At 49.0% G+C, this 26735-nt stretch overlaps 1 protein-coding gene across 5 annotated transcripts in view; it reads right to left on the bottom strand.

Annotated features, from left to right (window-relative positions):
• The window catches only part of Mapk4 (mitogen-activated protein kinase 4), a 130125-nt gene that overhangs the window by 2857 nt on the left and 100533 nt on the right, over nucleotides 1–26735 (bottom strand). For all 5 annotated transcript variants that reach the window (XM_057789234.1, XM_057789231.1, XM_057789233.1 and 2 more), the window contains exons 3-5: nucleotides 8611–8755; nucleotides 5566–5727; nucleotides 1870–2071 (exon numbers count right to left, since the gene is read on the bottom strand). In XM_057789234.1, coding sequence (XP_057645217.1) covers nucleotides 1870–2071; nucleotides 5566–5727; nucleotides 8611–8755 — 509 coding nt within the window. The remainder of the gene's footprint in view (nucleotides 1–1869; nucleotides 2072–5565; nucleotides 5728–8610; nucleotides 8756–26735) is intronic.

Genomic DNA, 26735 nt, shown 5'->3' with positions numbered 1-26735 from the left:
CCCTGTAGCACCTTGCGTCCAAGCAGAGCAGATGGTACCTGCAGAAAGATCACAGACACCATCAGGGGAGGCCAACGACCTCTGGAATTCTGCCCTCCTATGAGGAGGGTGCAATCAGATAGCCAAGAGCAAATGAAGGGCAGATGGGCGGGCAGGCGCCTGGCTGTCAGCTCTAGCTGGAACCTTTTCTTATATGACAGGTGCTCGGGAAGGGAACACAGACAAGGTGGCAGCTCTCCCTGCGCCAGAGGTCTGGTGCTCACACAGCACAATTAGACCAGCCAAGGCCAGGCAGCTGCAGTCCGGACACTATGGGGTACTCTGGCTGTAGCTGGAGAGGCAGGGGAAAGCCTTGAGTTGCCCACCTCCCAGGGATACCGTTAATGTAGGCATGGCTCTCAACTCAGCACTGCCCTCTCCCTGAATGGCCTTGAGATTGCAGGGGGTCCTTTAGGAAGACAGCTGGGATCGCCAGCATTTTAATGGTACACCTCAAGTGCTGGCCGTACATCCTCTATTGCCATTGCAGCAATAGAGGGCTTAGTGTTACTGCCACAGCCTTAAAGAGGAACAATTAGCACACCACAAAGGTGAAGGCCACCGTAGCAGTGTCATGGACTTTGATCATCCTGGTTCCTTGTGCAGGTGTGATGGGGAAGGCTTGGGAGCAAGAGTGTATGGTTTGATACTACCCTGAATTGACAGTGACCTTAGTGACCCTGCTATAGTCTTCGCTGGTGCCAATCCAACATTGTGTGCCCTGAATTCTGTGGCATGGACTGTGTGTGTGTGGGGACACGAGTCTAAGAACACAGTCTAGAGCAACCCCAGCATGAGGCTGGCAGAGGAGTCTATAAATTGCTATCTGCTGACAAGAAGAAGCTGGCAAACCTGCCCCAAATAACAGTGCCCTGCCCCCTCTTGGCGCCCCCTCAATTTGAAACCTATCATCTGTCAAATGACTAAAAAAGAGAAATTGCCTATCTGTCACTTATGTAACAAGCTGTCACATTCCCATGGCAGCGAGGCGCCCGGTTAGTCCCCTTGGAACTGATGCAGCTAAGCAAGCACCCTTTCCTCTGCCTTTCCTAAACTGAGCAGTACAGATACAGCCTCCAGACATCAGAGGGTGGTGTCCCCAGTGCCTGATGGGAGAAATCTAGAACAGGACAGGAACTATGCACTCGTACTACTCCCACAAGAACAGTTCAAAGATCTGCTCTCTAACACTGACACCTATCAAGGGTCCGTAAGCCAAGTGAAGCTAAGCAACAAAGCTCTTAGTAATTTGGGGCACTGGTACAGTTTGGAGATGGCCCTGCATGGGTTTGCTGGGTAACAGGATGCCAGTGCCTTAACCTCTCGAAGCTGTGGCTTTCTCATTGGCAATAACCGTGACACTGCCTCCTTCAGGGACACTCACAGGTGTGAATGATGGGCAAAACGACAAATGCTTTGACAGCGAATTCTGCACTCTTTTCTTGCTTTGCACGGTTGTGTGTGACCTTTCCAAGGGCAAAATCTTGCCTGACAGTGGAGGTCAGGGGCAGAGTGGCTGCCTCACATACTCTAGGAGAAAAACTCCAGCCTGTTTTTCAGGAAACACTACAGTAGACACACACTGACACCTGCCCAGTGTGCACTGAGTCGTATGTTCAGTGGTCTTAGGGTATCAAGGAAAGCTAGGGGCTTTGGTCTGTAGAGTGGAAGTCCCTGACTCATGGGCAGCACCAAGCTGGCTACTCGCTGGGACTGTCTGGGGACGGGAGGTAGCAGGGAGCTAAGCTGGGGAACGTGGAGGTCACGGAGGCAGAAGGGATGTGAGAGCAGATGGGGGCACGGCTCTGGACACCAGCCCTGGACACGCACCTGTCCCAGTTGGAGAGCTGGCTCTGGCTGGCAGCCATCAACACGATGTCATCGATCTCGTCTTCAATGCGGAAGGGGTGTTGCGAGGTGGGTTCATCCTCGGGGCATGAGTAAGGGCTCATGTAGGGGTGCTGCAACCCCATCTCTGCTGTCAAGCGGTCCATGGGGTTAAAGGTTAGGATCTTCTCCAGAAAGTCAATGGCTGTAGGGAGCAAAGCCAGGCAGAAAGGTCATGTACTGCTCCTGCCAAGCTGAGAAGAGTTAGCATGGTGGCAGGCCCTGGTACTTCTCAACTTTGTGTTTGCAGAAAGTAGCTCTTAGTTTTTGCAACTGAACTAAAGGGGGGTGCAGATGGGTATGGTGCTATGCTGAAGGTCTCACTGCTGGGGAGGAAGTTGAGGCCACAGTCTCAATATTGGAGCACTCCTAAACATAGGGGGCTATACTTGAGACACACATGCTCACTTCCACTGGGATCCCCTGGAGACAGCTGGGGCAGCTCGGAGGAGTGGGAATGTAGAGCATTCAAACACTACTTGTTGACTGGGTTGAGGACTTCTGGAGGAGGGGCAAGAGTCCGTGAGAGAAAATGCTGAATGTGGAGATGTACAGAGGGAGAGGGAGGGGCAGGAGCTCATGGGAGAAAGCCCTGATGGGAAATGGAGGTGTGTACGGCGTGTGTGTGTGTGTATATATATGTGTATGTGTGTGCACGTGCCACGGCTCCTGTCTGAGGTCAGAGTTCTTTCCACAATATGTCACCCTTGGAATTCTCACCAAGACAGATGACTTAATACTCAAAATTACTCAGCACTCAGTCCTACCCTCCTGTGCCTGGCAGCCACCAGCCAGTGACTAGATGCAGGGGCCTCTGGGGTGGGGGGCACAGATACCTAGGAAAGGAAGGCCGAGTCTTGTCACAGCAGTGGCTATCTGCCAACCGGTATGGCCGTACTCTCAGCAGTTGACAGCTGTCTGGGATGTGCTGTCTGTTCAGCATTCTGCACCGTGGCTACTGTGCACCCCCCGAGTGGGACTGTGTCCCGGTTCATCTCAAGGCCTGGTTTAGGGACGTGCAGTGCTTCTCACCCCTGTCATTTCACTGGCTCCATTTGGGTCATGTTCCAGCCCACACAGTGGAAGAGATGGAGCTGAGCTTGCGATACTCTTATGATTCCTCAGGCGGAACTCAAACCTGCCCCTCATTATTGTCCTGGACCTCTTTGCAGGAAACACCAGCAATGTAAACTCAATGACGTCAGAAGGTTACCAGCTTCCCAAGAGGACACAGTGGTCTTGTATGACCCTGGCTAGAAGACCATTTAAGTACCAGAGACCCTCTGAGCATTCCCTGACTGTAGACCTAGAAGAAATTCCACCTCAGATTGCTCAGGACTATACAAATCCGGGCATGGGACAGCTCCAGAATGGCAAGTCTTTCCTCTCTGGGCTTCCCCTTAGTCCCATGTGTTACCCATGGCCTTTAGCAAGGTGACGATGGTCCGCTGCCATCCACCATCCTTCTAAAGAAAGGCAGGGCAGCTGGGAGGGGAGATTCCTAGCCCCAGGCTGATCCCCTCATGGGTGAGATTGTCCTTGTTCCTCTCCATCCAGTGCCAGACAGATCTGCCCCCTCTAACTTCACCCCTGGACTTAGCTCTGCTGTCTCTGATCCCCTAAACCAGAGTTACCTGTCTTACTGGCCTTTGTTTTAAGATGATGGTTGTGCCCCCTCTACAAATCCCTTTTCGCGGCACCCCATTGACCTGGATATTCAAGACTCTCCTGCAGTGAGGGTAGCTTGTGACTGGGGCCATTCTGGACTAATGTCTCCCACTTCCAGCCCAACCCCCAACCTCCACTCCTACAAGAGTCTGTGCAGACTGCTGGCCTCTGTTGGGTATGATTGCCCAGGGCAGCCTGCACACTTTCTTTAGACAGCAGATCTGAGGGTCCTGGTGGAATCATTCAATCTCCTTAAATGACTTAGCATATCTCTTGCATAATATGGCTTCTGTATACTTATGTCACCTTCCTCTGACCCACCGTATCCTACCCAGGGTGCTTAGAGCCCAGGCATACCGGCAGGTGGGCAGGACTCGGCTCATCACCCTGCCTACAGAACTCCTATCTATTCATGCATCAGGCTTTCTTATCAGATTTGTCCCTTGGGTATATTTATGTGTGGATCTACCAAACTAGAGGCAACACTGGCATCAGGTCCCGGCTCCCTGGCCTTTCACCTGTCATGCGATAGTCACTCAAACTGCTGAGCAATGTTGTCACCTAGTTGGAATCTCTTCCCCTATGGGGGTACAGTCAGGCAGATCCTTTGGCAGAGGGAACAAAGTTGAGGGCCACCATGGTTCTGCTGGGCTTTTTCTCCCTCTGCCAGTTCAAGTCCATGATGCCCCATTACCTTAAGACCGAGGTCACTGGGGTTATCTTTAAAGACAAGAGGCAGACTGGGAAACACAGTGGAAGGTGAAGTCATTAAGGCTTGAAGGGGCACTTGGTCAGCTCCAGGATCAAGTATGGACATAGAGAAGGTGGCCTGTGGAAGCCCATAGCTTCTGGGCCCTTCTTACTTCTCCTGATTGACCATGACATTCATCCACTGAGTCTTCCACCTCCTCCAGTTCAGCTCCTTGATCTTTTCCAGCATCTGGTGGCTCTCTTTTGTCCCCCAAACCCCTCAGCAGTCCCTAGGATGTGTTCCTTGACATTCATACTCAACTGGGAAGGGCTTCCTTGTCTTCTGAGGTTAGAAATTCTCATGCTTAATCCAGTTTCCCAGTCAGAGGACTCTCGTACATTGACCCACTGATGATGTAGCACACACGACCTACAGAGCAACTCTTGTACCATGGACTTTGCTGAGCTCATGTTACAAACTCATGTCACTGTTCCTGTTAACTGCTACAACCACCCCACTGTGGTTTGGATTGGAACTGTCCCCCATAGATGGATGTTGAAGGCTTGGTCCCCAGAGCAGCAATAGTCAGAGGGGGAGGCCTTTGGGAAAGTGGCTGGATCAGGAGGGCTCTGACCTTACCCGTGGATCCATCCATCCATAAGTGCACTCATAACTATAGACTATTAGGAGAGCAAGCGAGGTCTGATTGGAGGAAGTGGGTTCCTGGGGTACATTCTTCAGCGGTGTGCCCTGTTGGTGGCACTTGCTCATCTCTGTGTGTACCACCTTCCCTTGATCCTGGTTCAAGATGATGACACAGTCAGTCACTGGGAACTGAGCCTCCCTCTATCCCTGAAGCTGAGAATGCATACATTCTCTGTACTCTATCGAGCCTCCAGGGGAGAGAAAACAGGGAAGCAGACACGCGAGGAGCATGGAAGCTGCCATGTGGCCAGAAAACACAGGTTAATTGTGTTCTTTATCCAAGTGCTGCCACCTTATTCTTTGAATTTCAGATATCTTCTGTTTAATATTTATATATTCCTTACTGACTGTGAACCTGTAATCCCCAAACCTAAACACCTAAGCGTTCTAAAATGAGAAACTCGTTGAGCTTGTAGCTAGGAAAAACACCAGTTGCCAGGGGTGCTTGGTGTCTGAATCTCATCTCATGTTCTGCTCTTTGTATGGAGGCCCACACGCTATTGCCTCTGCCTCAAATGGTGAAGCCAGAGCTCAGCCTCTTGGCGTGGTGCCCCGGTGCAGGCTTGGGTACCTACCTTCACTGTTGACATCAGGGAGCAGCTTGCGCAGTGGCCTCTTCACCTCCCAGGTGCTATTGACGAAGGACGGCATCACCTTGAGGAGCTCTTCCTTGTCTTCCTCCCGGACCACAGGGATGGTCTCTAGGATGAGCTGCATCTGTTCCAGCTCATGAGCCCCTGGGGAGACAAACGCCACATGGGTAAGTTGCTTCTCTGGACAGCTGTGTATGTGGACACTCCAGAGCATCTCCAGTTGGCTAGAGAGGGAACCGTGGGGTAGCAGGCAGCTCTTGGCTCAGAGCCAAGGGACTTGGGTTCGAATATGCCCTCTACCACTAAATTAGCCGTGTGGCCACTGCAGAGTGCTTGTCTTTGGTGGCTGGCTCTGTTAAATATAAAAAGCAGGGATTTCTTCTGGTTGAACATGACACATCCCTCCAGGGCTCATGTATTTGAATGCTTAGACCCCAGCAGGCAGTGCTGTGTTGGGAGATTGTGGACTTTTGTGATCTAGGGCTTATTTCGCTGACACAGGCCACTAGGGGAAGACCTTGTGGTTTAGAGCCCTGCTTCTGACCTAAGCTCTCTGCTTCTTGTCCACCCCGAGACGTGATCAGCTGTGCAATAAGCTCCCACTGCCAGTGACTAGGCCACTTCAGCCATCAAGGCTTCCCCGTCGTGACACTAAGTCAACACAGACTGCTGCTTCCTTGAGGTGTTTCTGCCAAGTGTTCTGTCATTCAGTCATCAGGGAAGTAAGGGGTATAGGCTTGTATTGTATCTACTTGTATCTGAGGCTCGTCTCTTTCACTAGCATCTGGCATCTCGTGTGTTCTGAGTCAGCTGATGCCGAGGAGATGGGGACCAGCCAGGCTACAGCTTTGCACATTCTCTCCTAGGCTGAGGAAGGAACAATGATAAGGCTAGAGAGATCTCATCCAGGAAAGTCTCAGGGAATAACTGTTGGCTCTGGAAGGCCCTCTGAGTACACTCCCTGTGTGGGCACAAGCGGAAGGTGGCTTCTGCCAGGTCAGAAGGAGACATGGTTGGCAGGATAGAGACAGGCAGTGACTCACCCATTTGCTCATTCATTCAATAGTTATATATTGAGTGCTGTGGTGGTATGAATGGGAATGGCCTCCGTAGTCCATCCTCTCAAGTTTGAATACTTAGTCACCAGGGATTGGAACTGTTTTGGAAATGACTAGGAGGTGTGACCTTGTTGGAGGTGTGTCACTGGGGGGTGGGCTTTGAGATTCAAAAGCCCACACCAGACCCAGTGCCTCTCTCCCTGCTGCCTGCAGATCAAGATGTTGGTCATGGACTCGCCCTAGGACACTAAGCAAGCCCCGATTATTTGTTTTCTTTTGTTACATTGCCTTGGTCATGGTGTCTCTTCACAGCAGTAGGATGCTAACTAGGGCAGGAGCCTGCTCTATGCCAGGCATCGCGCTGAATGTGCGAGTTCTCCCTGCTGTAAGGTTGTTTTTCCCTCCTCTCAGCCTCAAGGGTCTTCTGACTCCTCTCTGCCAGGGTGGACCCTCAGTCATACTCATCCCTCCTGGAAAGGCCTCCCCGGCCACTCACTTGCACAGGAGCCCCCCTTTGTCCACTGGCTCCTGCAGAGTCCCAGTCTTCCACAGCTGATGGCTCGGGGAGTATCACACCTTAGTAGTTCATCCAGCACTGTGCCTATTCAAGGGCCCACAGCTTTGGGAATTCCCTTAAAGAGAGGCCTTTGGTCTCTCCCTGTCCTGAGCTCAAAAAGTCAGCTAAGGGACTCTAGGAGGCTCTTGCGGGCTATCCTCTCTAGACGAGCACTTTAGATCATTTTCTAGGGGACCAAAAGGTCAGCATGATCAAGTCAAAGACAGATGCTGGTACTCTCTAACCCACTCCTCTCCTCTGTGACACGAGATCAGTAACACACAGCCCTCAGCTGGGGGAGTCCTTCTCATTTGTGAACCCCTACTAGGAAGCAACTGTGTCCTACTCGAGGCAGCAAGTGGGGTCTCATGATGTATTCAGTGGAGAAAGGGCAGGAATCATCGACTCTTCCATCAACACCTTGGAGAAGCAGGATGACTTCCGACACTTACAATGTCTGGTAAAGGAACTCATCCTGTTGGCACACTAGGGGGTGCCAGCTCAGGCAAATGTATGGTAAGCCCTGGCTTTCACTGCTTCCTAGAGCTGGGGAATATGAATTTCTCAGAGAAGCCAAGGACATAAATCCATGTGGGAAACTGATGCCATAATCATCCCTGGTGATCTTTGGGGACAGACGTTACTTGAGGGAGGGACATTGACATTCTGAGTTTATTAAGGACCCACTGAAAACTGGGAGCAGGGTGCTGCCACTGTGACCTCTCTCCCTTCTCTTCTGACATGTCCTTGGGCTTAGAGACACTCTTACTAGCTGCTGGCTTTCCTACCTCCCTGGTAACGAAGCTCTGGCTGTCATTGTCTGCCTGAGCATAGCCTTGGTTCTCCAACACTGTAGCCAGAGGGACCGGGGCTGGTTTAGAATCCCGAGAGCCAGCAAGAGCATCATTTTGTGCCAACAGGTGGGAACCAGGGGAGGTTGGAGGGATCTAAGATCGAGGAAACAACCTGAGAAGCAAGTCTTGAGACCTGGTCCAGAGAGGGAGGTAGAAGCTGTCAACCCAGGGCCGAGTTAGAAGGAGCAGCGGACAGTTGGCTGCTAACCAGCATGACAGGATGAGCTTAAAATGGGTTCTCCTGGATTAAGAACAGTCAGGCCTACGGTCTGGTGTACAGAGCATCTATGCCCAGTTTCTTCATGTACTTCACTGAGGTGGTGGTGTCAGACCACAGCAAAAATGGCTAGTTAATTACAGAAGTCCTGTGCTCATAAGGCTAATTTGAGCTTTTATAATATTTTTGTATGAAATGATAACACTATGTCTACAAAAAGTATCATAGAAACCACAGAAGTTATTTCAGCAAATGATTAGCATTTTGGGGGCTCAGGGAGTGTTTTGTACACAGTTTGAACAACACTGGGAAGGAAGCATGGGGCCTTGGTTAGTAACTTACCAGCGAAGAGCATTTTCCCCGTGAGCATCTCAGCTAGGACGCAGCCAGCTGCCCACATGTCGATGGCTTTTGTGTAGTTGTTGGGGGAGAGGAGCAGTCGTGGAGAACGGTACCACTTTGTCACCAACCCTTCCGACAGATAACCCTAAAAAGATAAAGTCCTCTATATTATCAGCCAGAGATCTGCAGCTGCCATCCCTCCCGCCCTCTTGGTTTTCCTCCCAGAGAAGAGTGGAGCTCCTTCCAGAATCCCTCCTGTTCTTGTTCCTTTTCTCTTGACCATAGCTGTGGGACCTTATGAGAGGATTCTTCATCGTGGAAGGGAAGGATTCAGGGCATCATTATTTTGGAATGAATGGCTTTCCACACCCCCTGATATAACCAAGCCTGCTCACACTGTACAGAGAAAAGTCAAGAGGAGCCATGCTCAAGTTCATTGCTGCCATCAACCATTGTTATAAAACATTGGAATTATACTTATCTGGTAGCTGAATCTGAGAAGTTGCCAAAGATTTGAAATTGAGACAGTGAAATTGGTACTGATGATGGGAATTAACATTGCCCCAACAGGTACCAGGCAGATCCCTGATGAGAACAGGAAAGACCTTAAAGATACAGACAAATGATACACCCACCAAAACTGCCCTGAGTCACAGGGCAGCCAGGGCTTCTGTAGGACAAGGAGAGCCTGGGGATTCTACAGAGCTTAAGCAATGATTCTCAACCTTCCTAATGCTGTGGCCCTTTAATACAGTACCTCATATTGTGGTGACCTCAGACCATAAGATTATTTTCATTGCCACTTCTTAACCATCATTGTGCTACTGTTATGAATTGCAATGTAAATATTTTTGATATACAAGTTTGCCAAAGGGAGTCATGGCCCACACGTAGAGATCCACTGGTCTTGGGGAATAGATATTTTGGATGATTTGGGTCACTGTTTATGATTTGTAGTCTGGGATCAGCCCTAGTTGCATATGGTGACAATATTTGATGCACAGACAGGGAAATACATTTAGGCAATATAGAACTGGTCTTCTATGTAATTCAGAAACTGGGCTGGAGAGTGAAGCCAGATTGTGTGGATTTCCTGGAATGGTTCGTCACTGAATGAAAGCACAGACTCATTTGTAGTTAACATTAGGACTAAGGGAACCATAGGAAATTTTGGGATTGGTCTTGCTATTTGCTGTGGCTCCCAGTTTGGCATCCAAATTTTTCTTTGTTAGATATAAAGAGTATAGACTCAGGTTAAACCAGATAAAAAAAAAATGAGGAAGCCCAGGTACCCAGGAGCTTTTGATGCATGAGTCTGACACCTCTTCACTGGTAGAGCAAAGATGGAAGAGCAGGCCCAAGACTGGAAGAATAAAGGGAGGGATGAGGGGAGATGCTTGTGATATTGTCATGTGCAGATTTGGGGGGTTGCTCCTGGCTCCTACTTCCCTCCCCAAGTCAGGCCCTGGCAACTAGAATCCTTCACATTCAGGGCATCTAATGGCAGCTCTAATTTTCTTGCATCTTTCTGACTTGGAGTTGGCCATAAAGACATTCTCGGATCTATCCTTGTCCAATACCGACCACAAAGGCACCTCTCATTTTCGGGGGTTCTTGTTCTACAAAGAGATCAGGAAGAACCTAGGTGCCCTGCTCACTGAGAGTTTTGTCTGACCTATTTTAATATTTTAATTTCTTGGTCCAGCCACCTTTCTATACAGTTGCATACATTTCAGTCAGGCTTGGTCAATGAAGTCTCCATGAAGACAGACGGGGCAGGCTCTCCTTGAAGGTGGTGTGTCCAGAGAAAGCCTGGATGTCCCACACCTTTGCACCGTATTTCACCTTATTGCAGCCCCTCATCTGTGTTCTTTGAACTCCAACCTGTGGACGTGTGTCCTTGCGTTCTGTACCAAATGAGCCGAATCCAGGGAGAGGTCATTGGAGCCTAGCTGCTAGGTCACAACTTCCAGAGACTTGGTACTGCTGTCTAAAGTGGGGACTTTGGCACTGGGACTTCCCAGTAGGCTCTGCTCTCCAGTTAGACAGCATCCAGGAATAGTGAGTATAATTATCATAATAGTTCCACTTTTCAAAAGTCAGGCTTATTGAGACGTAATTTTCATAGAGGATAATTTGCCCTTTCAGTGTGTAACGGTTCTATGAGGGTCCCCTTCCCCTAACTTTTATTTTATAGGTATGGGTGTTTTGCCTGCATGTATGTAGGAGCACCACATTTGTGAGGGGCCAGAAGAGGACATGGGATCCCTGGACCTTTACAAAGAGAAAGGGGTGCAAGCCACCATGTGGGTACTGGGAGTTGAACTGGGTCCTCTGGAAGGATAGCCAGTGATCTGAACCACTGAGCCATCTCTTTAGTCCCCTTCTGTGAGTTTTGTCAAGGAAACCTCTACCATCCTCGTCTTCACAGTTCAGTTATCCCCAACAATTCCATCACATCTCCTTTTGGTCATTTCTAGCCCCAAGCACCGGCAACCATTATTTTCTGTTCCCCTGAACTTTTGTATTTTTCAACTTTGTTGACAAAGTCTCACCATGAAGCCCTCTCTGAAGGCTGGCCTTGAACTCCCATTCTTATTTTTTATTTATATGTGCATAACTATTTGCCTGCATATATATTTATGTGCACTGAGTAAGAGCCTGCTGCCCTTGAAAACTAGAAGAAGGCATAGACTCCCCAAGAACTGGAGTTCCAGACAGTTGTGAGCCACCTGTTGGGAACCGAATCCACATTCTCTTAACCACCTCAGCCCCAGCCTCCAACTCTTGAATCTGCGGCCTCTGCCTCCCGAGTGCTGATATTACAAGCATGCTTCACGCACCAGCCGTCTCCTGGACTTACTTCAAACACGATACCATAGAAGTGAAACCAGTTTGTGGCCTTTTGAGTCTGACTCTCTGCACTTAGAACAGGACACCTTGTCGTGTATACAGTAGCTTCCTGTAATTCTATAAATCACAGGGACAAGCCAAAGCGTTCGGAGCTCTTCACTTCTGTGTGGCTCGGTTACAGAGCAAAAATGGCTTGGATTTGTTTATCTAACCAGAGGGTGGGACTGTCAGAGGTAGCTTGAGAGTTGTCACAGAGAAGTCGATAGGCAGGCTTGGATTGAATGTTCTGGAAGTAATCCACCTTACTGTAGAGCCTAGGGCTGGAGAAAACGGAGGACATAGAACTTCCTTCTGAAACACCTGCTCACAGGGCAAGATTGCTCATAGGTCACAATTTTGAACTAGATTGTGATACAAGCTGAGACAGTTCGTTACTTTTCAAGGAAAACAACCCACTGGATTAGCGATAACTTCACTACAGTTATTTCCTTATGGATGCTGGCCCTCCAAGGTCTTTACAAAAAAAGATAAATAGGGGTGTATTGAGAAGCTCCTGGACACAGAGGATTTGGGAAGTCAGTGTGTATCCTAAGCTCTATACCAAGAGAAGGCCTGGAGCAAACGGGCTCCACTCCTGGGTCTAGGGGCTGAACACTGGGGCCAGGGAATCCTGTCTGGACAAACCCTAGTGAAGTGATTGGAGGAAGCCTGGGGTGGAGTAGTTCATGACATCATACTGATGCTTTGAATCCAAAAGAGGAGTGATGGTTGAGTAGGTTGGAGTGACACTCAGAATTTCCTAGGAAAAGAAAACCTACAACCATCTAGGCTTGGGGCTTGATTTGTCAGCAGAAGGGCTCATAAATCACTGAGAGGGAGGCCCTCCACTGGCCTCTGCGCTGCCTGTGGCTCCATCAGTATGAAGCCAGTCATCAGGGCTCGAGTTGTCTTCCTGGGTGCAGGGGATGTGCACTGAGAGGCAGCTCACGCATAGTGTACAAGTGGGCACTGTCTGCAGGCAGGGGTCACAGGCAGGAATTTCCATAAGACTGTGAAGCACCGCTGCTCCGAGAAGATTAGCAGCCCCCATGCTCAGGCAGTTCTCCCTGACCCCCTCGTGGTATACAGAGGGCAGGGCTGGTGATGCTTCAGATGGTCTCACCCGCTGCTCTCCCTTCCTTTGATGGCCAAGAAGGACTCCAGAGGCACAATGGGGGAGCAGGGATGGTAGCTGGATACAGTCTGTCCTGCAGCTGTTCCCACCAGGCTATTTTGCTGCCTTTTTATATAGAATCCATAGAAGGTTTTGCTTTCAATGGCTTCAAAGTGTTCGGGAAGTGATCTAGCAGCAGCTGCCCTGCACAGAGTGTAATTGTGGCCCCGGATGATCTAGACAGGAGGTATAATTAAAGCTCTGAGTGTTCCCTTCCCACGGGGAGCGGGGGCAGCCCTCCCTGCTGCCTGTGTAGGGACTCAGAGTAGTTTAGATCCATATTACTAGCAGCAGGGGCTGTCACTACCCCAGCAAGCTACACTGGGCAGGTGGGTACCAGGTCTGCCTCCCTGCCCGCCCCTCCATGTCTCCCCTGCTCCAGCCTACCAAACCCTTTAATGACAGGTGGCCACTAATCCCTTACAGGTGAGAGTAGGACTCTACTCCATGAATAAAACCTTAGTCACCTCCACTATGTGTGCATATGCATGCGTGTGCATGTTGGCAGGAAGGGTTGTTTCTCCTCCTGAGTGGATGTTTAATGTGGCCACCATTCCCAGGCCAGGATGTAAGGGGTTCTAATGGCTTCTCTTCCTCAGAAGTTTCCAGAATGCATTCTGGGAACCCAACATGGGTCATTTCCCAGGGGAGATATAGAGAGTATCATGTGGTGAGAATGATGAAATATTAATATGAAAAGGATGACCAGGAAATCACCATGGTTACTACGGATATGGGACATATGCTGTGTCCAGCCTCAAGTCAGTGTTCTATAGAATCCTCCCCCAGCCTCTCTCTCTCTCTCTGTGTTGTGTGTGTAGGCAGCGGTTGATGTCAGGTGTCTTCCTCTCTTGATTTTCATTTTGTTTTGTGAGACAGATTTCTCAGTGAACCCAAAACTCACCAAGTGTGCTAGGCCATCTGGCCACGAGACCCTTAAAGGCACTGGACTGACTTAGAGCTGCATGCTGCTATACCGGGCTTCTTGACATGAGTGCTGGGCATCCGAACTCAGATCTTCATACATGTCTAGCAAGCAGTTTATCCACGGAGTCATCTCCCCAGCCTCTCCCACCCCAGCCTTGAGATGTAACTCTTCTTGGAAGTGGAATAGCCTACCCAGGTCCTACCTGGTTGGTATCTATATACAGGGACTGCCCTGGAGACACGTGCCACCAGGGAACAGGCACAGGCAAGAGTTAAACTGCACTTCAGGAGTGAAGGAGGCCAGAGAGCCCTGAACACACTTCCTTGGGAGGCTGGGGGCATGCACGTGTTCCCGGGAGATCTAGGAGGAGAAACTAGGTCAAACCCCAAGAGAGGTGTCACTTTCAGCCTCAGGGTTGGGGGGTGGTGGCAACGGGCTGTGGCGGATATGGACGTGGAGGAGATGCTGTGATCCTTGCAGGGCTTGGGTTCACAGGAGCCATCTGAGCAGCTGCTTGTCTGAGGTGCACAGGGGGGCTGGAGCTGAGTGTGACATCTGTGCTCTGGTAACATTCGCTAATGGCGATCCAGTTCCGTCAACTCATGTTCTAACTGCTCTATATGGATCAACTCTCTCTGTGCTCACAATGCCATTTGAGAGTAAGGGCTCTCCTAACAGTCATCTCAGGAAGGACACAGGCCCAGAAAGGTCAAGTCACTGGGCTCTCAGGACAGGTACAGAATCCAAACACAGAATGGACAGCCTCAAGAAGGCGTGCAATACTGCGCTTTTAGTGGATGGCCTGAAGCAAGGCTTCTCAGGCTCTGGGGTACACCCAAATCACCTGGAGGCCTTGATTGATTAAATGTAGATTCCATTTCTCAACTCTACAAGCTGATCCTGATGTCACCTGCCTGGGGGGGGGGGCTCTCTTGGGCCAGCAACTCTCTTAATACTTTGTCTTTAAAACAACGAAGTGTAACTTTGGGGTATCAGTTCTCTCCGACCATGTAGGTTCCAGAGATTGAACTCAGGCAACTAGACTTGACAGTGAGCAGCTAGTCACTGATTCATCTTGCTGCCGCCTCGCCTCTCCTCACTTCTGCTTCCTTTAAATGTATTTTTTAAATTTGTACACAATTTCACATATATACTATGTGTGTTATATATTATTTTGTTCATTTTACTCCCTATTTCCCTCTCACCCACTCTTCCACTTCTTCCAAGTCTCCTCCCTACTTTTTCATGTCTTCTTTTTAATGGCCCACTGAGTTTAATCAGGGATGCTTGCATGAGCAAGTGTTGAGTTATTTATTGGAGCATAGACAATTTATTAACGGCCATATCACTGAAGAAAATGTCTCCCCTCTCTCAGCACCTTAACCAAAAGCGTGAGCCCCGCCCCCATATTTGTGAAAGGATGTTGATAGGCCCTATCTTGTGCAGATCTCGTTGTCTAGGTAACCCTGGCTGCAGTGAGTTCACGTGTGTCATGGTCAGGCCATATGCAGAAGACAGCATTTCACGGCACCCCTCCCCACCCTCTGGCTCTTACATTCTCTCTGCCCCTTCTTTTGAAGTGAGTGCCCTTTGGCACTACAAGAAGTGAAACAGAAGCATCATTTAGGCTGAGCACTCTCATTGATCTCTAACCCTGGCCTGACTGGGAACCCATGACTAGCTTTGCTAACAGGCTAGGGGGACTTCCTCAACGCAGCAGCAGACGGACCCATTTCAGAGGTTAAGTCTTTGCTGTGGGTCCTCATCGAAAGATCACTTAGAAGAGCAGCACACACCCAGCAGCCCTGCTTAGGCAGAAATCTATGGCCTCCTTGTCCACAGCCTTCTCGTTCTGAAGGTGTGATTCGTGTTTGTGCTAGCAGTCATCTGAAGCATGCTAGAACCCTTCTGAACTAACAGCACACGCACATTCCTGGGCAGGAATATATCTGCACAGATCCGAGTCAGCATGCTAGAGAGATACTCACATCGGGTTTACATGCTGCACTACTCACGATAGCCAGGAAGCCAGCCTAGATGGAACCAGCCTCGATGGCCATCAGCAGGCAAACTAAAAGACAATGTGATAGCCTCAGCCATAAAGAAGAATAAAATTAGGGCTGGAGAGACGGATCGGATAGTGAAGTGCTTGACGCGTGAGCATGAGGACATAACACGAGGACACAAGTTTAATTCCCAGAACCGACATGAAAACTGGAGCCACACAGCTGTATCCCCAGCACTGGGGAGGCTGGAGACAGGTGGATCCTCGGGGCTCTTTGGCCAGACAACCCAGCCTGCACGGTGACCTCCAGGCCACTGAGAAACCCTGTCTCAAAAGCAAAAAACCAGAAAACAGAGTGGGTGGTGCTTATGGAACAACATTGTTCTCTGGTTTCTGCTGGTGCAGCTCTCTGTATCTCGTGTACACACACACAAAATCATTTTCAGCAAAATGGATGAACTAGGGATCATCATGTAAATGGAATAAGGGAGTCACAGAAAGACAAATACCGCTTCCCTCCTATGTGGAATGCAGATTTAAATATCTACATCTATATGACATGGAAGATTTAAATATCTACATCTATGAGACACGGAAGCACAGGGAGACAGTGAAGGAGGAGAATGAGATCTAAAAGGAGGTAAGAATAACGAAATACTGCACGTTTTCACTCAAACGTGGAAGCTAGACTACATATAGTACAAACACACACACACACACACATATAGCACAAAAGCAACCATTTGAGGAGAGGTGGAAGCCCAATGAGGCAGAGGAGAGAGATGGAGGCAGCGGGGGCTACAGTCTTGACAAGGAAAGCATCGCAGCTAGAGCGGGTTGGTCTGCGCTGGTGGGGATGCACAGTGGTGGCTTCTCATGTGGCAGCCATTAGAGATCAGAACTGGATTGGATGCAGTGTCTGTTGGTAGCATTCTTTGTCTCTTGAGACAGGATCTCTTACGGAACCTGGAGCTGGGTTAGTAGCCAGCTGGCCCCTGAGACCCTCCTCTCTGCCCGCATAGAGTGGAGGATGTCCTGAGTGAATGTGTGGTGCCATGGCAAGGGCCCTAGCCTCAGTCCCGTGGGAAATGGCAAAGCCTGCCACCATACTTTGGGTGAGGCTCAGAGGGGTCATGGAGCCTTCTGGTTCACGTGAATGTTGACAGTGTATGCATAAAATGTGTCTGCCATAGCCCCCATCCCCGCAGATGTGTACGGCTTGAAGGCTGCCCACCCACAGAGATTGCTCCCACTGTGGTTAGCTAAATCTGTATCCTTGATCCAGCTGTATAGCATAAACCCTGCCCCCTTGTTTATCTGTATGTATTAACCCCACCTCTTTGGTCAATAACCCCACTTCCCTGTTCTACTCTGTATAACGAATGTGTTACGCTTCCGGGGTGCAGCAGCTTCTCTAACAGCCCAGGGCACCTGACCTCAGCCATGCCCCTGTGCTCATGTCTGTCATTTCTTCAATCCCTCACTGTCCCAGTCAGGTCCAAGACCCTGGACCGTTGCTAGAGCTCTGGGGTTACAGTCACATGTGGCCACACCAGGCATCTTTCCAGGGTTTGTGGCTCTCAAACCTGCTATAGGTTAGAACCACACAGAGTTTAAACAACAAAAAAACCCTTGCTCTTCAGATCACCTGCCACGTCAATGACGCGAGACTCTCTAGGGTGAGACTGAGAAGTCAATCATTGTTACGAGTCCCCAAGGGATTCCAATGTGCAGTCATATTTGAGAACCAGGATTTTTCTCACCTGCTTTTAGCCACCAACCCATCTCTACACCCCCTTCCCTTTTTTTTTGGAGACAAGGTCTTGTGACTTGTTTTAACCTCTCAATTGCTGGGATTACACATACGTGTCATAACCCGGGTGATAGAATAGCATTTTAAAAGAGGATATTTAACTGGGGTAGGCTATATGCACACCACAGAATTCCCCCTCTCCACCATTGTTAGGTGTGCAGCTTAGCAGCATTAAATGTCAGCAAAGTCGTCAAAGCACCGTAGTTCAGCTCCAGGGTTCCTCCCGTCTGAAACTCTGTCCCCATGACAATTCCCCATGCACTTTCCCTCCACTCCCGGTGAGCACCTTTCCTGTCTGTGAGCTTGACACCTCTAGGGTCCTCTTATTAAGTGGACCCAGACAGGACTGGCTAGATTCATTTAGCATAACACACTTCCCCTTGCTCTTAAATGCATGACAGCGCGGAACATGGCGTTAGGCTGATTTCTAGAAAGCACTTTACTGAAACATGCTTGTCTTCTAATTCAACTAGAGTTTACTGACACCGATAACTGCTTTGTGCCTTCTCTTCATAATGTCCAAATCCAGAACTCTGAGTTCTCTTCAGTTTAAAGACAGGACAAAATGTTTATTCAAAGATTATTAGAAAAAGCAGCCACCATCTTGCCGATTGGCCATTGCCTGTGAGGTAAATGGCTGGGATGTTGAGAGACAGAGGTGGTGTAGAGCGGCTTTTCTAGCCTCAGTTTCCCCACTTGCTTGTGCTGCCGGAGCCTCCCAAGTTCTCTCTGCTAGCATCCTTTGACTCTGCATTAGTCGACAGCTCTCCTGCTCTTCCTCTTCCTCTCTCGAGGGAGGGTCTTGCCATGTAGCCCAGGCTGGCCCGCGACTGGATACGGTACTTGCACACTCTCCAGCTGAGCCTGCTTCGACAGCAGTCTCTCAGGAGAGGGCGCCTGCTGGACCACAGCGATGAGTTTTTAACGAGCCATGCTTCTGGAAAACGTCTCTTTAGGAAGATCCAGGAACTGCCAAGGCCATAAATAAATAATGTTTGTCTCACTAACTTTCAAGCAGAAATCTGTGGAGCAGGGACTCTCAAACTTGCTGCAGGTTAAAAGTACCTGGGGAATTAAGAAAAGAAAGTCCTCCTCTCCAGGCCACCTGCGACATCAGAGTCTCTGGGGTGAGATCCAGGCATCAATAATTGTTAAGCATTCCCTGTGGACTCCAGCATGCAGTCATATTTGAGAAGCAGGGTCTCTCTGAGAGATCTTGAGTTCACTGGCTTTGGGAAGGTAAGCAGCAATTTCACAGTCCCTAATTAGCACCGTTTGCTATTTCTAGCTCCGCTCAGGATGAACTAAGTCCCTGAACAGCAACACAGCTTTTCCACACAGCTGATCCTGGGGAGACCACAATCTAGAAAATAATTCATCAAATGACAGTGAGGATTGAGAACTTCGGGTGCACCAGGCACAGTGCCCAGCGTTGCTTTCTTATTGGTGCATTTCATTATCAAAGTGGCCCAAGGGAGTCTAGGGAGCTGAATGATGTGGCCAAGGTCAAACTCAGCAGTAATTTGCAGAGTGGAGACATGATGCCAGCAGGGAACAAAACAGTCTGTGTAATAGGAATGTGCATTTTAGTAGGAAAGGCAGCTGAGCGGTCACACATATAACATGTTCATGGAGAGAAGTATGGAAAGGAAAACCAAAACCTAACACGGGAAGGACATGGGGCGAGTGGTCCAGGGCAGCAGCTAGCACAAGGGTGCATCCGAATACAGACTGGGTTATCATGGGACTCGCGTGGTCACCTGGGAGAATGTCAGAGACCCTGACCTCTGAGCAGAAGTCTCAGCTTTCTGCCGTCTTCTCCTAACCCAAAGGAGGCAACAAGCTTGCTTTGTCCCATCCCACCTGCCAGTCTTCTGCTCAGACCCCTCGCTGACACGCAGTAATTAGGCTCTGGGAACATCTGGGGGGAGGAGGGAAGTCATGCTGACTGAGCATTTGCTCGGCACCGAAAGGATTTGACAGCAGCTGTTGACAGCTCATTTCCTGAGGATCCCCAGCACTCAAGAGGCTGAGGCAGGAGGATGATGAGTTTGAGGCTTGTTTAGGCTACATAAGTGCAATTTATAGCAGCCTGATCCCTCAGCTGTCAGTTCCACAGTAGGGAAAGCAGGTAGCGAGCCCTGAGGGTAGATTTTAGCTGTTTTAGCTCAGCTTCCCCAGTATGCCATCTACAGGGTGGTTGCTCACTTAGCCTTCGAGTGATGAAGCACAGATGTTAAGCTAAAGGAATGGTGGCTATGCCCCAGATTGCCTGTTTGAAATTCTTGCTAAATGATAGTCCCAAACCAAAGTTAATGCCAGGAATTGATCACCAGTTAAAAGGGAGCTGTTCAGAAGTCAAAACCCACAGGACACAGGCAGTGCTTCTGTTCAAGTGAGGGCCCTGCAATCTCGGCACTGCAGAGTGCTGTAGACTCCCATGTCGCTGGACTGCGGCACTACAATGTGCCAGTTGAGTCCTCTAGGCTGTTGACCTGTCTTCAGTCAGTCCTGCTGCCAGACTCTGAATTTTACCAAACGCCATCACCCCCAACTCAGAAAGACAGAAACTATCATTCCCAAAGCACTTTTGAGCAGCTAGAGCAATAACGAGGACACAGGACACGTTGGCGAGCGCTGACCTTGGGCTGGCCACCGCTCTCAGCTCTCCCTGCTCCCTCCATCACTGCTGCCCTTGCTCTGCAGAGGAGGCAGCCAAGGTCACAGTAGCAACATCACAAGTCTCTCATTGTAACTGTAGTGCTGGAGGTTAGGACAGAAAAGGATTCCCGGAGCTTGCTGGCCAACTAGTGTAGCCAATCCATGAGCCCCAGATTCAGAGTCCCCGTCTCAAAAAATAAGGTGGAGTGAGATAGAAGACACTCGATGTTAATCTACATGTATGCAATGCTCGCACACACATGCATGCACTAATCATCACCATCGTAAACAAACACGCCTCCCCAAACCCAGCCTTGTTTCGGGATGTTTGTTTACACTGTGAGAAGAGGTGTCACTGTGGTTGGTTTAATAAAAAGGTGAACAGCCAATTAGCTAGGCAGGAGAGGTTAGCTGGGACTTCCGGAAAGAGAGGCACTCGGGGATGAATCTAGCTGCAAGAGATGCCAGCTAGACACAGAGGGAGTAGTATATATGGAACGGAGGAGAGGCAGAGGGTCACGTGGCAGAACATAGATTAGTAGAAGCAGGTTAATTAAAGTTATAAAAGCTAGGTGGCAACAAGCCAAAGCTAAAAGTCATAACTCATAATTAATAATAGGTCTATGTGTCATTATTTGGGAGTTGGCTGTCCAAAGAAAGTCTAACCAGAAAGACGGACAACACAGTCCCCTTGTCTGCTCCTAGCTTGTCTACCATACTGCAGTATGCCATGTTGTGTCATCGTCCATTCCCCAGCCCTTCCCTAGGGAAGTCAGCCATGAACTCAGAACAATGGGAGTTTTCCAGACCTTATCCTTCTCAGAAAACTCTGGGATTTGGGGGTACTCCTTACCAAGGTAACTGTCTTTGGGATTTGAGGGTACCCTTACCAAGGTAACTGATGGGGTCAGTGCACCAGGTGTTGGAGACATCTTTGTCTTGTTCCTGTCACTTAGCATCAGGTGGGACTTAGGTCTGGAGGGAAGGGAGAATCTTGGAGCCCCTGGGAGCTTTATTATACAGAGACTGAGGTGGTGAAGGTGAGAGGTGGGACAGACATGAGGCCCAGAGAGCAGCCTGAAGTTGTTAGAGCTGGCTGAAGCAACCTGAAGAAAATGATGTGAACAGGGGAACAGAAAGGAACAGACAGGAACCTCTCTCCCTAGAATGCGGGTGAAGCCCCACCGGCAGAGTTCAACATGGTTACCAACATGTGTGCTTCAGGCCTTCCTCCCTTTCCAGCTGCAAGCCAAACCTGACACTTCTCCTCACCAGAAGCCATGTGTACAACACAGGATGTGCCCTTGTGCAATCCTAGTGACTTCTGATTTAGTCTCATAAGATCAGTCACACCCACGGCACTTTAGGGACTTCCTTGTAGTTCCAACCATTGAAAAGAGGGAGGGAGGAAGCAAGGGAGAGAGAGAGAGAGAGAGAGAGAGAGAGAGAGAGAGAGAGAGAGAGAGAGAGAGAGAGGATCTCTTAGCAACCATTAAGCAACCAAGTCCCCAAAGCTCACAAAATTTTATATATGGTCATCACTTAGACTTGATCTGAGAAACCTGCACCCAAGCACCCAGGAGTGTCTTTTCCCCAGCACCTCTCTATTAACCCCTGTGCTTAAAGATCTATATTAAAAATGATCTATATTAATAAATTCCAAGTCTGCTTCATGCCAGCTCATCTTAAAACCCCTTTTTCCAATGCGGTCTCTAAAAGAGTAAAGGAACCCCTCAGGCTGTTTGTGGGACTTCAGAGCTGTGTCTCCTGCTATAACAATGGTGACAGTCCCCATGTCATGGGCTTGTACGGGGAAGAAGAGTCTCTGTGGCAGGGAGGACCCTGAAAAGGACCCAGGACTTGTCAATAGGAGACAGCTGCTCACTAAGCATGGTAGAAGGAGCCTGCTCACCCTGGACCTGATTATCTGACTCTCCTGGTATAGGAATCTCTTCTATAGGTTACTGCTTTGTTAACGAAGCATTTCTTTATATGAATGACTTCACGTCCTAAAGATTTTTTACTTTTGTCACTGAAAAGCAGACATTTTTACTTGGGGACACAGTTTCAGAGGCTCCAGTTCAAGTTTGCTTAGCTCTTTTGCTCTGAGTCTGAAGGGAGGTGATCGTTATGGGGGTGGCAGAGGCTACTCCCTTCATGGCAGTCTGGAAGTAGAAGGACCAGGAAGAGGCCAGGGACCCTTCGTCAGTTTGCTTTAGTGACCTCCTTATCCCCAGTTAACTCTAGAACCCAGTGCCACAAATCAGGAGGCATACTGCAACACGTGAACGTATGGAGGGCATTTGATATCAAACTGTAAGAGACACTCAACAGCACCAGGGGAGATAAAGGCATTCGACCAAACACCCTTGGGACTGGTGGGCAACAATCAACAGGTTTATAACGTTTTCAGGGCAGACTATAGGAAATGCTGATTATGGTCTTACGAATGCCTCTACTTCTAAGTGAACAAAGACTCCTGCTGCTCCCTGACTCATCTCCTAGAACTCCTATACGCAGGGACCCAGTTACTTGTGTGTGCTTGGATTGAGAACACAGAAGAGGCAGAGGGCTGACATTACACACACCCCACAGAAGTTCTAGAAGGGAAGTAAGGATGACAGGGTTGTGAAGGGAGGCGGAAAGCCAGGCGACTAAGGGAGCCACTCAGGAAGAAGTGAAGGCATGCTGGGATGGAGAAACAGCCAAGGAAAGGTCCAGTAACTACCTCTATGTCCTCTTCAATGTGACTTTTGTCAGGGCCCAAGCTCAACTTTTAACTTGTTAACCTTGTCTGACCTTGGCCATAAGAAGGGTCTTTTTACTTCAGTAAAAAGAGCACATGCTGGAATTTTATTGGCCAGAAAGCGCATGCTTTTGGCAGTGCACTGTCTTCCTGGGGAAGCTTTGGGGCTGGGCAAGCTGACTATAAAACACCCAAAAGCCGGGAGGCTGCCCAGGGCCACCTGTTTGGGGAATTACCATAGCACTCCCCCCATGGTCTGCTGTGACTTATCGTCACCAATGATAAAGGACTATCTGTGGTGTGCTGAGGCAGGGGCATGCCTTCAGAAAGCTTACACTCCCAGTCTGGGCCGAGAGCACATTAGTTCACTCTCAAAGATAATATTAATCTAGGGAGCTGTCAATGCTGGTGGGGGAGGGCAGATGGGGCAGTCACTGAAGAGAAAGGGCCAGGTGGGACCAGGTTTGGGAATCTTTTAAATTGTGAATATAAAATTAGGTATGAAAATGAATGTTTATTTTGAATCAAAGAAGTAATGGCAACAAATTACAAAAAAGTTGGCAGATACTGCAAACATCACAGAATTCATGAAAATCACATTTCCACTAATTAGCCGCTTGGCAAATGGCAGGTAGCAAATGTGTGCACATAATTTTTAATTATCTTTTCTATGGGAATTTTGTAATATAATTTAACACAGAAAGAATTTAAAGCAGCACTTAGAAGATAATTGAAAAGATAATATGGTCTCTTCCTCCAGTATGGATTAAACTCCAGTATGGTTATGATTGAAGACACCTCTCAGGTTCAAAACTAGATACTGGTAGGATCTTAGACACATGCAGGATGATTATCAAATATGGGGTAAATATGAAATATCCTTTTGCCTATGAATTGTAAGATTTGGGGGCATTTTGGAGACTACTGACACCCACTTGTAGTCCCATGCTCTGAGTCACCGGGTTGGCCTTGTTCCTTTGTTTGATGACCTCAGTGAGTTGATTCAGTGTGTCAGAGTGTTTGAGGAGGAACTCAATTGGTTAAGTGTTGGCAGTAACTGTAGAGAACAGAAATCCGTGCAAACACATCCCACTAACCCAGCTAAATGGATTCCCAACTCTGCCTTGCCTTGGGCTCCAGCAAATGCCTGACTTCGGGAATTCCTTCCAGTGCGGAAGGTAACTGAGTGTGTGGCCGCAAGGTGAGCTTTCACGAACTCCACGGTGAGGAAAAGAGCGAGAGGAGCGGGCAGAGAGGATGGGGAAGCTCTCGTGAGAATTTCTAAGCTAGGAAGGAATGTGAGGATGTATTCTAGAACTTTGAAGTCAGCCCACAGGTTCCAGGGGCTTACATGTGGAGACAAATTATCTAGAGGTCTGATCACCTTGGAGGGTTTCCTCAGAGACTGAGGGGTGGGGGCGACTTCAGAGAAGCTGTCATAAGTTTGAAAGGTAATTCCTCCCTCCTCACACCAGAAGGTTGGAGAGATTTTGGATACCAGAACATTCTCCCTGGTTACCCCCCTTCCTCCTTGGTCCTCTAGATTCCTTTATCAAGGGCCTAAACCCTGGCATCACTTTCAGAGGAACAATGAGAATCACATTCTGCCCCGTCCCACCACCAGAAGAGGCAGAAGAGTTCACTCTGCACCTTGCTCCTCCACCAGATGCAATGCGTCTGCAAGGATTTGGCTCCTCAAAAGAAACCAGGGCCAGGTGGTGGTGGTGCACGCCTTTAATCCCAGCACTCGGGAGGCAGAGGCAGGCGGATCTCTGAGTTCAAGGCCAGCCTGGTCTACAAGAGCTAGTTCCAGGACAGGAACCAAAAGCTACAGAGAAACCCTGTCTCAAAAAAATCCAAAAAAAAAAAAAAAAAAAAAAAAAAAGCCAGAACCAGGGAGCCAAAGGCATGGAGCTGTGCTGGTCATTTAGGGGAGGGGATTGGACTAAGCAGTCTTCTCTCCTCTCCCCAGGGACCCTATCTCCACAGAGGTCATCTACCACCTTTGCTCTTTGCACATTGTAATTGCCCCTGCCTAGAAGGCAGCTCCCTCTCTGTGCTTATTTAAGTCCTTAGAACCCATAAAGGTCACTTCAAGGGCCAGGTCCTCAGGGTGCTCATCACATAGGGGATACACTATCTACAGTGTATGTGTGATGTTGACACTCCCACGAGCTATCTGCCCACTTGCTAGGACTGTAGTCTAGACTCTGTCTTAGGAGCTCACCTGCCCTGCATCGGATGGAGCAACAGAGAGAATGGAAAGCGTGGTTGCTTATCTTCAGTCTAAGCCTACTATGAAGTGCTTAAGGCAGAGCTGTGTTGGATGGAGAAGGCACAGTGTGAAAGAGCTGGCTCTGTTAGGAGAATGCCATCTTAGAGGTGCACCAGAGGGCTCTCGGTGGGACACTGAGGGCCCAGAATCCCGGGGGGGGGGCTTGTGATGTGAGGGAGAGGGACATGTTTGGCTCATGAAAGGGGTCACCAAGGACCCTGGGTAGTCTGAGGATGCTGAGTACCTGGGGTAGATGGTGAAGAAGTGAAAGTTTAACACTTGCCTGGTGAGGGGTTCCCTGGAGAATGTGAATCCTGAACACCAAACACACACTGCTTAGAGGTGGGAAGCTGTGTCCCTGCCATAACCCCAGTGGCCTCGCACAGACCCAGCACGCCAAGTACTATGCTTGGAAATATCTGGAGGGAGGGATTTGTACTTCAGGACAGAAGCCTCAGAGTCAATTTCAGATCACCATTCTCGAGTTCTCTAAGACTGGGAAAGTCTCAGCCATTTGAGGCCTCATTTTTCTCCTCTGTAAAATGGGCCTAATAACACGGGCCCTTCTTGTACTATTGAGAACCAAATGGAAATAAAGGGTGAGGGATATTTGCATGTACTGGGGGCCATGGCCATCACATCATAGCTTCTCAACTGGCTTCTTTAAATGCACTGAACATAGCTCACTACCTTCTGAAGGGGCAAGATTTGGAACATTGGCTAAAATCTAGATCTTAGTGCAGCTCTGGGAAACGCTGTGGAGGAGCAAGGGAGAATGGCCCATAGTCTCTGTCTCTCCTTGGCCTGGGAGCTGGGTCTGGCGACTCATCTGCTCCTCCACACTCTGTCTCCTTACCTGTCAGACAATCTGCTGCCATTTTTCTCTGCTCAGAGTGTCTCTGCTGGTTCCCATTGCGAGATGTGACAAGTGGATAATAAATGTGTGTGTAAGTAGGGCACACTGGATGTAGACGTGCTGTGCTCTGCTTAGGGCCTTTAAAAAATGTGTGTGTGTGTGAGAGAGAGAGAAACATTTTTTTTCTTGCAGTCTATGCAATGGTTTACAGGTATAGGAAGGACAGCTTTGGAAAGTCAATTCTTCCTACTATGTGGGACCCTAACAAACTCGGTTTGTTAAGTTTGACAACTAACCACCTCTATGTTGTCACCCTGTGTAGAATATTTTAACCTTTTCCTGCCTGGAGCTCCTGTCTCTACTCAGGAATATAGAACTTGAACTCCACCCACTCCTTCAAATAGTTCTCCTCTCCCGAGGAGCCCCAATAGGAGGACACTTGGTCAATCTGGGACAGGCAGAAGCAGTATCTTTGTCCCAAGTTCCCGAGGCCCAGCTTCTAGCTTATTTTTCTCCTTCAGTTTTCTTTCATGTGTTCCTTAGTCTTTCCCATCCAAAGTAAGATCTTGGAGGAGCTCTGGCTTACTGCCTACCCCCTCCAGGCATGGTACAGAGCACTCTGTTTAGCGCTGTAATCCTATACGGTTGATGCTGTTTGCCTTTGATAGGTTAAGAAAGGCAGGTCAGAGAAGGTTCACAGTCCGTCCAACTGCATGGAGTTCCTAAGGAATGGAACTGGGGCATATATCCTTTCAACTGCTTCAGCATTAAACTT

Source organism: Chionomys nivalis, chromosome 14 (assembly GCF_950005125.1).
Source record: "Chionomys nivalis chromosome 14, mChiNiv1.1, whole genome shotgun sequence".
Taxonomy (NCBI): Eukaryota; Metazoa; Chordata; class Mammalia; order Rodentia; family Cricetidae; genus Chionomys; species Chionomys nivalis.
The sequence above is the reverse complement of the archived record's forward strand: the minus strand, read 5'-3'. Positions and strand labels throughout refer to the sequence as shown.